A 13,611-nucleotide genomic window follows, 5' to 3' on the forward strand; every position below is an offset into this window, starting at 1 on the left:
AACTTTTTGTTGCTAGCATTGTCTCCCTTTCGCCAATTTGTTTATGGTCGTCTTCCTCAGTCTTGGACCCGTTTTTCAATATGTTTGTGTTGTTTGATGCATGAGTGGCAAGTTTTATAGGCAGTGTGCTGGCAAACAAAAACTGTAATGTACTGGACTGAACTAAAATGAATGACATAGTACCCTTTTCAAGTACTGATGAAAAGTGAGTAGGGAATAGGGCTGTGAGAAGCAAAGTGAATGGGGAAACGATAAGAAAAGTTTCTTTTATGAAATGGTAGGTGAAGTTTTAAGAAAAGTTTCTTTTATGAAATGGTAGGTGAAGTTTATGGGAGAGGAGTAATAGCCAGTTTTTGCTGTGGTGTTGAAAGGAGTGTTTGACTTGTGGATGGTGGATGAAATGATAATTCTGTCCTGTTTGAGACAAGCAACCTGTGTGAGAATTCTGATTGTATTTTCTGTCATTGCCTGGTTTCAGGTCAGGCAATTTTGCTACTTTAGTAGCGGAGCAATTAATTATTATTGCGCAGCACATGGTAGGGTCTTGAACTTTGGAAGAATTGCAATTCCTTCTTGTTTCAGTGTGTGTAGGCTGACAGACTAGAAAATTTTGGTGGAGATGCTTTAGCAAAGGTGTCTTAAAGATTAACACCTTTCTTTCAGGCGGGGTTGGGATTGCCAGATGCTGAGGCCTGGTTTATTTTGGAGTCCATTGCACAGAAGCATAACCTTGGATCGAAGCAACTGGTATGGTGTATATTGCGTACCGAGCTAGTTTACTTTCTCTATGTTTTAGATACATGAAGGGCTGATCGTCTTTCTGTATTTTTACAGATCAAGCTAAGGGGTTTACTGGCCTACATGCAACAAGTTAGGTTTGGATACTGGGGGCTAACTCCTGTTCGGTCACAGCCTGCTTATGCACTTGGAACACAGCAAATGCAATCTCGAACAAAGACAGAGGAAAGTGAACAACCAGTTGAGGCAGCAGGAGCAGGACGCAGCTGGGTGCAAAGCATGTTTACTAGAGATAAAGCAGCCTTAGCTGGTAGGAATCGCCGATCAACATCAGACAGTAATGTGCTAGGTGTGTCTCCTTCATCTTTGCTATTCTCTTTATATTTGCAATATTCAGAAGCTTGACTGGCCCATCACTGGCATACATTATAGTTGAGCTGATCAAACTTGGGAATTAATCTATAAGGCCATTTTAACCCTCGGATTAGCTCTCCATGTGCTTCAGAGCCTTACATGCATGTACATATGAATTGCCAAAATGTACAGGTTAGTATATATCCTATGTGAAGTGCTCATTTCATTGCATTTCTCAACCCTCAAACTCTTAACCCAAGATGGCAGGCTAACCATAGTTTGATATGTTAAACATAATTGCTATTGAGGAGGCTTTAAATAGCTTAGGTGCTAGTGAATCTAATAACGAACAACTTTTGGGTGAGGACAAAGAGAAAGATATTCAAAGAAAGCACAACAGTGGGGATAAAATGTTTCAAACTGGGGAATAGAGTACAAACTATGTCCAAGGGTATTGCCTCTTGTAGGTAGATAAATTTGTAAGCTCTAATTGTGTTGGTAAAAGATTTGCTAGTTATCCAAGGTTAGGGGTGTAATCCAAAAGTCTGGACACACTAAAAAATATACTCATGTAAAAATCTAATTTGCCATTAAGGCATTAGCTTTTAACATTTTCTTTAAAAACAAAGGGGTTTTTCGAAGTCATTCTAGCTCTAGAACTTAACAAAAATACGAACTTAAAATCTTGTTAAGATTTCAAGGGCATCTTAGAACGTATTCTTTCTTCAAAGAAAAGAATCTTCTATAAAAACATTGAGAAAACGAAGCACGCCTCAAACCCCCCCCCCCCCCCCCCTCACAAAAAAAAAAAGGAAAAAAACTGGATGGTGTGATGTTGGCCACCATCCTAGACATCATCTTTTGGAGAGAGCATAGGTTTCTTTTTTTTGCAAAAAAGTACTTCTATTAAGTATGAATGAAAACTGCAGAGCAAGCTCAATGCGAAAGTACATCATGTCAATAAATACATGAGAGAAATCAAACCTCAAAAAGAGCTAGCAAATAACTAGGGATGAGGCTGAAAATGCCGAGTCGACCCTGAGAGAGAATCAGAGAAGAAAGTAGATCCCCTCCAAACTTTGAAGAAAGTATTTCTCCTAGCAGAGGCTTCTCTTGATGATCCCTGCATACTCGCCCAGATGGCCATCAAGGTATGTATACTATCAGTCCAATTGAGAGGGGTGAATCTGGGATCCATCCAATGCCTCTGTACATCTGGCTCTCCAAATATGCCAAGCTGCAACAGCTCTGAAAGGAGTAAAAGAAACATCGTGTGGGGAACCTGACTCTACTAAGTGTCGGAGAACCAAAAAAGCTCCATGTGAATCATGTTCGTCGAAAAATACCCGAGGCCCCATAAGAGAAAGCCAAGCCATTGAACCCCAAGTCATAAAGAAGGGTGAAAGTATGGAAAATACATAATATCCTCGCAACACCCTTCGAGATCGTCCTCGCCTGTTTGCACCCCCAAAGACAATGTTGAACTGTCTCAATCGTAGAATGGCAACGAGGACATGTAGGGTTAACCTTGAACCTGGGCCTCCATAGGTTCACCACAATCCCTCCATTAATAGAAAACCAAAAGAAGCGTGTGATTTTTCTGAGGGATTTCCAGGAGCTCCTTCAAAAGTTTCTTTGACACATTTGCAGAAATGTGAAAGCTGTCCCAATGAGGAGATCTAGAGGGCCTCGACCCTCTATAACTAAGCTGAAATCGCTTGGCATGTCTAACCGTGTAACAAAAGAAGGGGATGCTCTTCTCTCTGTGCTCTTCATCAATCCACTCCCAGTCCCACTGCAAACATCTGATAGGGACACCTCCTTAGAGCCAAAGTCTTCATGAATGCAGAGGCAGAAGAAAAGGGTCGGGATCTAGGTATCATTGTGAATTTGTACCCTGCTCCATAAAACCTCCAACCCTTACCGGTTGGAAGGGAACCTCCTGAAGGATATCATTAGAAGACAAATGTAGCCTCCCTCCAGACTGAACATATAAAACCAGGGCATCCTCATGTGCATCCGGCAAAGCAATAACCTGAATAGGAATACCCGTCCCAGTGAGAGCACCCAACCAAGTGGAATTCGTAAGGGGCATATCATATGTATCCATCTTGTCCATTGAAATGGCTGCATCAATTTGCTGAATCCTCTCTGCACTCCCTCCGAGATGACCAATTGATAAAACTCTCCGATCCTCTGGAAGCTTTCTGAAATCTTTCCAAGATCTCACAGTGAATGCAGGGCCTCTGTTGCATCTAGATCATCGCATATACTGCCTAGTGGTCTGCCATGCTCATCAAGTTTGCTTTCATTCCACATAATGGGCTGCCTATCAATTTCTTTGCGAGAGGAGGATAGCACTCTGAAGTGTGCTTCTGAAGCTATCCCAAGCTTTCAGAATGGCAGCCATAAGAGGAGAGGAGGGAGGCCTAAGCGGGGCTGAAGTGAAAATCCATCTAGTGCTGTCCATCGAGTCTCCTCTCAAGGTGGGAGTACATGTTTGTGCGTAACAAAAAATTCTTTCAAGGCTCCTGTCCATGCATCAATCCTCTAAACACTATCTTACAGAGCAGGGCCCTGCATTGCAAGTATGGGTCAATGATATTAAGACCCCCTTTCCCAATGGGGAGTATGAGGGTCTCCCAAGCCACCCTGGGTGTGTCATCCGCCGCCGTCCCATCAAGTCCACTCCACAAAAAGTTTCTTATAGGTCTCTTAAGCTGACTGATATTGTCTCGGGAGCAGCACTAGCATGAGCAAACAAACCAAGTAGTGGCCAATAACACCTAGTTGACCACCACAACACTAGATGCCAAGTCTAGATTGGCCGAACTCCAGAAGAGGTGTCACAGGGACCTGAATTTTGTAAGCAAATAAGGTATGACTAAGTTTGTAACCAATTTGGCCATGGGGGATTGGCCTAGAGGAGCAGTGAGTTCTTGAAAGTCCCTAGTGGTAACATCTAATTGGACATACTGGCTAGACCTAACTGTTAGAATCAAGGCATTGCATCACTTTGACCTCGCAGAGGGGTGTGATGGAGCTAGGAAGTTTGCCCTTAGATAGATTCCCAAGTTTCATGTGGGAAGAGGGGTTAAAAAGGATTAAAAGGTTGCCCCTAGACAGTACCAATGTTTGTTGTCACAAGGACGTGAAAAGTGATGTAAAGTACCTTTGTAACTCAACCTACGCTTAACCCGGGGTTAACCATGGTTAAGTGTTGTAATGCTTTGGCCGTGAGGGACTGGCTAGAGGAAGTGCACACTTCCTAGAAGTTCCTAAGGGCAAAGTCTAGGTACACTACTAGGTCCTAGGGGCAAGGCAAAGGCTTTAAAAGAGGGGTCTAAAAGTTGGGCCCAAGGACAACCAACGTTGTCCTTGGTATGGGGGTTAGGACTTTAATGAAGGGGCAAATGGCAAGGAGGAGGTGCCATTTGTCAAGCATGTGTATGCATGCCCTTCCCCCACCTTTCATCTCTCTCCCCTCCCTCTCCCAGAGGTGTTGGACGTTTTCAGTTGTTCTTGTGCAGTTTTTGAGCTGTTCCAAGCCTGTTTTCAGCCGTTTTAACACTGTTTTGATTGTTCCAAGGCTAGTACACACTTCTAGGAAGTGCTAGGACTCACTTTTGAACTTTTGGGAAATTTTCGTACGGACTGTACGGACGTACGGATGGCTGTACGGAATCCGTACAGACGTGTTCAGCTGCCTCCAGCAGGTGCCCGGAGTTGTCTTTTGTTGTTGGTAGCAGTCCTCGTAACCGACCTCCTTACAGGGTCAGTGCAGCCTAGCAAGAGGAAATTATGAACCAGGTCAAGAACCTGCTGGAGAAGGGGCTGATTCAGCCTAGCTCTTCACCTTACTGCTCACTCGTGCTCTTGGTCCAGAAGAAGGATGTGCATTGACTATAGAACACTCAATAAGATTACCATTAAGAACAGATTCCCTATACCTCGGATAGATGATATTTTGGATAGGTTATAGGGGTCTGGAATGTTCAGCTGCATTGATCTGAAGAGTGGTTATCACCAGATCAGAATTCAGTCAGAGGATGTTCACAAAACAGCATTTCGTACCACATTTGGTCTGTACGAGTTTCTTGTCATGCCATTTGGGTTAACTAATGCACCTGCCACCTTCAACAGAATGGTGGACATGATATTTAGAGAGCACCGAACCTTTGTTGGCACCTTCTTCGATGATATCATCGTGTTCTCTCGGGATGAGGCTGAACATAGGACGCAGCTGGCAATTGTTCTCGAGGAGCTGCGGAAGCATAAGCTGCTTGTCAATGCCAAGAAAAGTGAATTCTTCATGCATGAGATCCATTTTCTCGGGCACATTGTTTCCAAGGATGGAGTTAGGATGGACCCTGCCAAGGTAGAGGCCATCAGGAATTGGCCATACCTGAAGAACATCCATGAAGTACGTAGCTTTCTGGGCTTGCAGATTCAGCAAGCAGGCCCACTTTATTCCCGTCAGAAAGAAAATTACAGCAGACCAGATGGCAAGACTCTTTATGTCTCATGTGTTTAAACATCACGGGATGCCTCAATCAATTGTCAGTGATAGAGACCCGCGGATGACAAGTCTTTTCTGGAGTGGTATCTTTGAGAATATGGGTACCACGCTGAATTTTTGATCCTCTTTCCATCTTGAATCTGATGGGCAGTCTGAAGAAGCCAATTCCACTGCCCTTGATCTTCTCAAATGCTATGTTTCGGATCAGCAATCGGAATGAGAGCAATTTCTGCCACTTGTTGAGTTCGCGTACAACAACACTGTACACTCATCCACGGGGAAAGCCCCCTTTGAAATTGTGGCAGGAGAACAGAAGGTACCTCCCATTCTGCATACGAAAGAGAGGATTTTTGAAGCGGACAGATTTGTGGAAAGTTTGGATGTTGCTTATTAGAAGGTCAAAACAGCCCTCTAGAAAAGCCAAGAGAAGCACAAACGAGCAGCCGATAAGCATTGCCGCGAGTTGCTCTTGAAAGAGGGCGATTGGGTGCTGCTGCGTTTTCAAAAAGCACGACTCAGGAAGATGAAAGGCAAGACGAAAGTGTATACAAAGCTGAAGATGCGGTATTATGGTCCTTTTCAGAATTTTGAACGCATTAATGACGTAGCTTACAGGCTGAAGCTACCTGCCACTTGGACCATACACAATGCCTTTCATGTGAGTTTATTGAAGCCTTTCCAGGGTGATGTGCCTGTTGACCTGCTACATGAGGATCAGCCTAAGGTGGAAGAGTTGGATGAAATCTTGGTTCCGGAACAGATTTTGGCACATATGCAAAGAAAAGTAAAAGGTAGAGTTTCCCGTCGCTATCTGGTGAAGTTCAGGAATTATCGTGCACTGGATGCGAGGTGGATGGAGGAGGGTGACCTGGTAGACTCACCTCAGATTTTGCAGCTCTACCTCGACGCGTTTCAGCTTGCGCCCACTACGGTACAGGCTCCTACAAGTTCAGCAAAGCAGAGATCTGGAGCATTGCCCGGTGATCAAGAGGAGGGTGGCACCTCCCCTTCCTTGATTCAGACTGCTCATATATCTGGCGATCGCTTGGTGGCACCGATTGTCTCACCCGAGATGTTGCGGTGAGGTCTCCATGATGGGTGTTCGCGACACTCGACATAGAGGATGCATTGATGTATGGATGGACTCTCGAGCTCTCCTAGCCCATATTATCATTGCAGGTTGTATCTTACAGATGATGTATATTCTGGTATGGGCTATTTCTACCTATTTGTACTTTTTCAACAGCAACCTAGGTAGTTTGTTGTTTTAAGAGGAGGGTATGTCACGAGGACGTGAAAAGTGATGTAAAGTATCTTCGTAACTCAACCTACGCTTAACCCGAGGTTAACCATGGTTAAGTGTTGTAATGGTTTGGCCGTGAGGGACTGGCTAGAGGAAGTGCACACTTCCTAGAAGTTCCTAAGGGCAAAGTCTAGGTGTACCACTAGGTCCTAGGGGCAAGGCAAAGGCTTTAAAAGAGGGGTCTAAAAGTTGGGCCCAAGGACAACCAACCTCCCACGAGTTGCCAAAGAGGTGCCTGTACACCGCTCCCACTGACTCCTGAGAGTGAAGATCAGTCGCTCTCTTGGTAGGTGTTTTGAAATCTCTTTACTATGATCACTTCTGAAAAATCAGAATGCCTGATATTGACTCAAACAATGGCTAAATGCGGAGTGATTACTTCCCAATTCAATAGGTTCTCTAGTCTTCACACAAGTAAGAGTGCCTTTATCTCTCAATTTTTTAATTTAATCCTATGACTTCTTAGAAAGGGCTATACTATAAGAAAAGTAATGAAAAAATTCCGATCTATCCTGCTTTGTAGTCATTATATCTTTGGAATTTCGCCATTTGGTTGTGTTTCGGATTCTTAAACATAGAATCAAAATCCAAAGTGGGGAGCTCCAAAGCCCTTTTTTTCTATGCCCAAATGGAAGCGAGAGTGTCAGCCTCGGTGCATAAATGGCCCCCAAGGACAAAACAACATCGCGGACACCATATCTGCCATAGGGTAATGCTGGAAATCACCTCCCAGGCTGACCCTACAGCTGAAGTAGGCATGGAGTCCTGAGCTGGTACCGGTACCAAAAGTAAATCCTACAGCTCCATGATGCTGGCCTTTGTGGGACCCCGTCTTTGGCGACGTTGCATGAAGAAACCGTGGTCTCCTGGCTCTGACTCAAAGAGAGTAAAGGCTCCAGATCCTCTCCCCCAAAGGCCAGCGCCCCAAGTCATGAGAAAGGACTCAGATGTAACATATGAGAACAACCTGAAGATACTTGTCCATACCACTCTAGAGCTGGTGCAACTCCATAAACAATGCTTGCTACATTCCTCTGCAAGCTGACAACGCATACACAAGGAGGGTCTACCCATCTGCTGAAGCCAGGTACCCACAGGTATGCCCCTATGTATAGTGAGACAAAGAAAGTAGGAGACTTTCTTGGCTCTACTGATGCCCCAAAAGTGGGTCCAATAGCTCTGCAGTAAGTCCCTGTGCATGCCAAAGCAGATGGTAGGTGATGAGAGTCTCTCTGCTGAAGCCTATAACCTGCCCTCGTAGAGTACTGGAAAAATGAAAGAGGACGAACACCTGCCACCAGAGCAGGCCATGCCCACTCACCTGGGTCCCAGTCAAGCTCCACAAGAGGTCGACCCTGAAAAATCCAAAGTCTCCATCTAGTATCCTCTGCAATGGTCAACCTGGAAGGATCTGTGGCCCATTCCTTACCCAGGCAACCAATGACCCTGACTCTCTGCCAAAGGAGCTCCTGTCTATCCAGGGGTTGAGTGGGATACAATCTGTGAGAGGAGTCCGTCTCAAAATAAATAAACGGTACCGGTCCTAAACGAACTCCAATGCATAGCCCAGCCTCACTAAAACAACCTGACCAAGTAGAGATGGGATGAACATAGGCTGGATTTGTAAGTATATCCCTCCACTCCTGAGGAATAGCTCTCATGATTAGTAATCTGGTGGCAGCAATTTGTCCAAGTGGCCCATGTCTATCTCTGATCACCTCCTCTGACATCTCCACACCTCCCCTGAACCAATCTCTGACTGTCACAACCCCCTGAGCATGCCATCTGGCCAAGGGAGTCCTAAGTTCTGTACCAGGGGATGATCCTTGGTACTGAACCAAGGGGTTATGGTAAAGTGGCTGTCTGGCAATTTCCTCTCTGGAGGAGGGAACTGCTTTGATGAGGTGGTGTCGAAAATGATTACATATCTAAATAAGCCTTTTCACAAGTGGTGAGGAAGGCTGAGAATGCTGGTCCGTCAGGAAGATCCAACTGACTCTACGTGCCCACTGACCTGCTGCTCTGGGGGTGCACCGGTGAATCCCATGCAGTAGGAACTGCTTCCACGGCTGATCTCCTGGAGTCAAACCTCTAACAAGAAGTTTGACTAAAAGGGCTCTGCTCCGCATCTCCGGATCAAGAACCCCAAGTCCTCCCTGCGAGAAGGGTAAAGTGATAGTATCCCATGAAACTCTGGCCTTAGTGTCCTCAGAACCATCACCACTCCACAGAAAGTTCCGAAGCAATCTCCTCACCTGACGGATCGAGTCAGCATGAAAGCACCAACATGATGCAACGCACCACATAATCGCTAGTAGAACCTGGTTGAGTACCAGCGCTCTTCCGGCCAAAGAAAGTCTAGCTATACTCCAGTAGGCTAGCTTTCTCCAGATACTCTCAAGAACTGGGGCAAACTGTTGCGTTGGGGACACCTCAATGCCAACCTGGAAGCCTAGATATCTCGTGGAGGTGCCTCTGGGTATCCATACAAAGCCTCTGTCTCCTCCCCATGCTGGGCTATCCTGTTGAGCTCCAGTCCAGATGCCTTTTGATTTGTTCCAATTGACAAGTCCCCCTGAGGCTAGGCAGAACTTGTCAATTGAATCCACAGCAGTAGCAAGCCTATATGCATCTCCTCTGACTGTTAGTGCCGTGTCATCCAGAAACTCAGTGTCGAGAAGCTCCTGCTCCTGCAGGATAGGCAGATGAAGGCCCAAAGTGCCATGACTAGTAGCCTGCATAAAGTATCCCATAGCCTCCGCTACGAAAAGGAAAAGGTAAGGTGCAAAGCCGGTCCTCTGCCTCCACAAACCACCATCGTGCTAGAGGAGTGAGAGTAAAGTGAGGAGACCCATAAAATCCATTTATCACTGAAGCCTAGCCTCCTCATAGTGCCCTCCAAGAAACCCCAGTCCACCTTGTCATAAGCCTTCTCAAAATCGAGAAGGAGAACTACAATCTCCTGCTGACTCTCCTTCACCCAGTGAGTGACCTCCCAAAAAGTGAAGATGTTATCCAAGATGCTCCGATCTTGGACAAATCTTGTCTGAGTAGCTCTGATGATATTTGGCAGCAAAGGCTTGAAGCGAAGAGCCAGGGTCTTCGCTAGGATCTTGTAGGCTGTCCCTAATGGGTCTCCAATTACGTAGGACTGTCTTGTCTCCCCCTTTTGGGATGAGACAAATCATACATGTGCATAATGTCTCGCCCAAAGATCCTGTATCGAGAGCCTCTGAAAAGGCAGAAAGTAGATGAGGCCCAATCGTATTCCAAAGAGCTCTAAAAAGAAGTGGCGACAAACTGTCCTCCCCTGGGCATCTGTCTCTGGGCAGCTCATGTAACGTATTCGTGATCTCCAGGAGTGATAGTGGGCTATCCAAAACATGACTTATCTTGTTTGAGACCATCTGGGGGACATGACTCCAAATCTCCTCTCTGGCTCTGATCATCTCCTCGGTGACTGGATCGGCGGTGTAAAGAGTGGAATAGAAATCGGAAGTGATCTCAACAAGACGGTGAGGGTCCGTCTGAAGAGACCCGGCCTCATCCACAAGTCTACGAAGACTGTTCGAGGAGTATCTCTAACCCACTGCCCTGAAGAACTCTCTAGAGCATCTATCCCCCTTCTGGATCTAGAAAGTCTGCTGGGAGTAAAACCTGAATTGGGCCCTCCTGCCCTGAATCTCCTCTAGTCTCTCCTGAGCCTCCGAAAGCTGCGCTCTGATGAAAAGAGAATGAGGAAAACTCTAAATCAATGTCTGAAGTCTGGATACCTCCGCCCTTGCGTTCCGATCTCTGATTCTGAGCTTTTCCTTCTCCTCTTTTGCCCTCAACTGGCAGGCCATGCTGACTCTAGCCAAAGCCCCCTCTACCCACATCAACCAGCCATGATCCACAGGAGTGTCGTCTGACAACCAAGCCTCTCTCAACCGTTCCACGAACTCTGTGTCCTGAAAAACAAAGTCCGGAACTGTCACAGAGCCTGTGCTGTCCAATCGAGAGGTAGGGAGAATCTGTAATAGGACTGCAGCATGGTCAGATAAAACATAACCCGGGCGAATCCCAATCTGTCCTCCTCTGGCCTGGCCCCATTGGCCAATATAAAACCTGTCAAGTCTGACCAAATAAAGAGAGCCATGGCAAGCCCCGGACCAAGAGAACTGAAGACTGTCAGCCAAGTGACGAAAGTCGTCCAATCGAGCTACATCATGAAGTCCAGCATGCAAAACAAAACTATCCCACTCCACTCTCTCCCTATCAGAAAGGCCACCCTCTGTCTGGCCTGACTTGTCTTCAGAGAATTCAACCATGTTGAAATCTCCTCCAACAATCCAGGTGTCTGCCTGAGGAAGGGACTCTCCGAGCTGTCTCCAAAAAGCCCGTCTGTGGGCTGGATCCGTGGGAGCATACACATTGAGAACACCAACTGATGTGCTCTCAATCTTAAGAATAACATAGCATGCCCTACTCTCCACTAGTGTACCCTCTTGGGTGATCTCTGAGGCCCACCTGGCTGAAACTGAAATGCAAACTCCCCCCCTTGTGCCATCCGCTGGGCTCCAATATGTCTGGCTCTGTCCTCTGAGTAAGGATTTGCATCTGTCAATCCTGTCTTGGGAGAGCTTATGCTCCTGGATAAGCACAATGTCTGGAGGGGACCCTGAGGAAATAAACCGAAGGGAGTCCCTAAGCAACTACAATCTAGGAACTCCCGATCTACGACCATCTGCATCTAAGGTAAATCTACGGCCGTTCAGTCCTCTCACATTCCAAGAAATGATGGACAACCTAGACATCGGATGGAAGTGAGGGGGTGCCAGTGGCAGCGGCACAAATCACTCTCTCTAATGATGCAAACCAAAGTCGGTCTCTGATCAAACTCCAAATCTGCCCCAACTCATGTAAAATGGCTCCATCCAAGGGAATAGTACTGTGGCGCGAACTGAGGAGCTGAAATTCAAACCAACCAGCACTCCTGGGCAAATCAAAGTCTCCCTGAACCTCAAAGAACAGAAACAGAAAGGCCCTGCCACCAAAGCCAGGTCGAAGAGTCCTAGGGCAAGAACGAATCTGCGAGCCGACAATATGGTGAACTGAAGAAAATTGAGTCATGCTCATGAGCTGTCTAGCAATCTTGCTGTCAAGTAACTTAGTTGACCAGCTTTCGCTCCCCCGAGATCGAAAGCTGCTTGCGGAGAAACGAAGAATGTGCCCCTCTCTGGAGAGAGTAACAGATCCCAAGTACTCCTCTACCTCCTCTGACCGTCGACAAAAAACCAGGAGAAGTTCCAATGGAGTGAGGGAGTCTGTGGAAACCCCTCGAGCCAAAAAGGGCCAAAACTCAACGGGCAAATCTTTGTCAACCATCCTGGGGTCAGCTCTAGGAGTCAGAAGAGCTGAAAAGGGCTGAGCCGTCCGAACTCTGCTCCTGGAATAGGTGGGAGAGGAAGAATCTGCGACGAGGTGCCTGTAAGCATGGGTGACTGATAATCTCGCTCGATCTCATCTGCTAGGATCTCCCAACCCTCACGCCTGTCTGGGTACTGAGCGAAATCCGTGACCGCACTCTCAAAAGATCTGGATAAACCAGGAGTGAAAAGCTGCGAGGACGAGGCTGTACTAAGAGGGGTGTCTAAAAGGACACTCTGCATAGCAACAAAAGAAGGTATTGTGCGACGGGGAAGAGAAAGAGGTCTCGAGGGAACCTCATACAGGCGCATGAGATCCTAGGACGGGCTCTGACTCTGACCTGTGTCGTGAAATACCACTCTCTCAATGGACTACTGGGAAGAGGCATCCGTCACCGTAACTGCAGCCTGAGCAGTCTCCTGCTGGATAACTATCTCAGTAACCAAAATCTGAACCTCCGGGGTAGTAGTGTCAAGAGTCATCAAATCCTGAGCTACTGTCTCGTGCACACTGTGAAGACCTGCCTGCGGATGGTCCTCCGCATCTCCCCTTTCTGGGGTCTCCTGCACGTGTGTCTCGACTCACTGAGCTACCATCTCCTGCACAATGTCAAGATGTGCCTGCGGATGGTCCTTTGCATCTCCCCTTTCCGGGGTCTCCTGCACATGTGTCTCAACTCTCTGCCATCTGTGAGCTCATACCTGGGGCTGCTCGTACTACTGCTGACTCTCCCTCTGTCTCCGTCTCCTCCGAGCTCTCCGTGAAAGCTGTTCTGCTGGAGGCACCTCCAAGTCCTCTGAGTCCACTGGAGGCTCCCCGAGAGGAGTCTCCTCTCGCTCTACTGAATGAGTTGAAGCAGGCTCAGAGACCCGTGGAGGCTGAGGTGTAGGTTCTGGGTCACTCATAGGATGAGGTGGATCCAGAGTCTCTGATCGAGGCCGACGACTGGGGCAATCCCAAATAAAGTGACCTCTCTTCCGACAGAAAAGACACGGATTAGGAAGACCCTCATACAAAACCCTCTACTGCATCTGGACCCCATCTCCTGTGGAGTACGAAATCAAAGTAGGCAAAGGTCGAGGAGGGGGGAACTGTGAAGCGAGTCTGACCCTCGTAACACCTGTACCAGCAAGTGACTGAGCATAGGAAAGTCTAGCACTTGATGGGATGACTGTACCTACCACACTAGCCATATGCTCCACAGCTCTGCGACGAGAGCTGACCTCATCAGGAAGTCTAGGGAAAAGCATCCAAAAAGAGACCTGGTGCGGTCCCGGGAAAGTAGAAC

The 13,611-nt window shown here is 47.0% G+C and overlaps 1 protein-coding gene across 2 annotated transcripts in view; it reads left to right on the forward strand.

The window, feature by feature from the left end:
- The window catches only part of SCD1 (stomatal cytokinesis defective / SCD1 protein (SCD1)), a 181,383-nt gene that overhangs the window by 124,544 nt on the left and 43,228 nt on the right, over positions 1-13,611 (forward strand). For both annotated transcript variants that reach the window (XM_087389222.1, XM_087389221.1), the window contains exons 20-22: positions 479-536; positions 664-747; positions 835-1,087. In XM_087389222.1, coding sequence (XP_087245348.1) covers positions 479-536; positions 664-747; positions 835-1,087 — 395 coding nt within the window. The remainder of the gene's footprint in view (positions 1-478; positions 537-663; positions 748-834; positions 1,088-13,611) is intronic.

This window comes from Dipteris shenzhenensis, chromosome 18 (genome assembly GCF_047967505.1).
Source record: "Dipteris shenzhenensis isolate YYH24624 ecotype China chromosome 18, Dip_SZ_1.0, whole genome shotgun sequence".
In the NCBI taxonomy this organism is placed as follows: Eukaryota; Viridiplantae; Streptophyta; class Polypodiopsida; order Gleicheniales; family Dipteridaceae; genus Dipteris; species Dipteris shenzhenensis.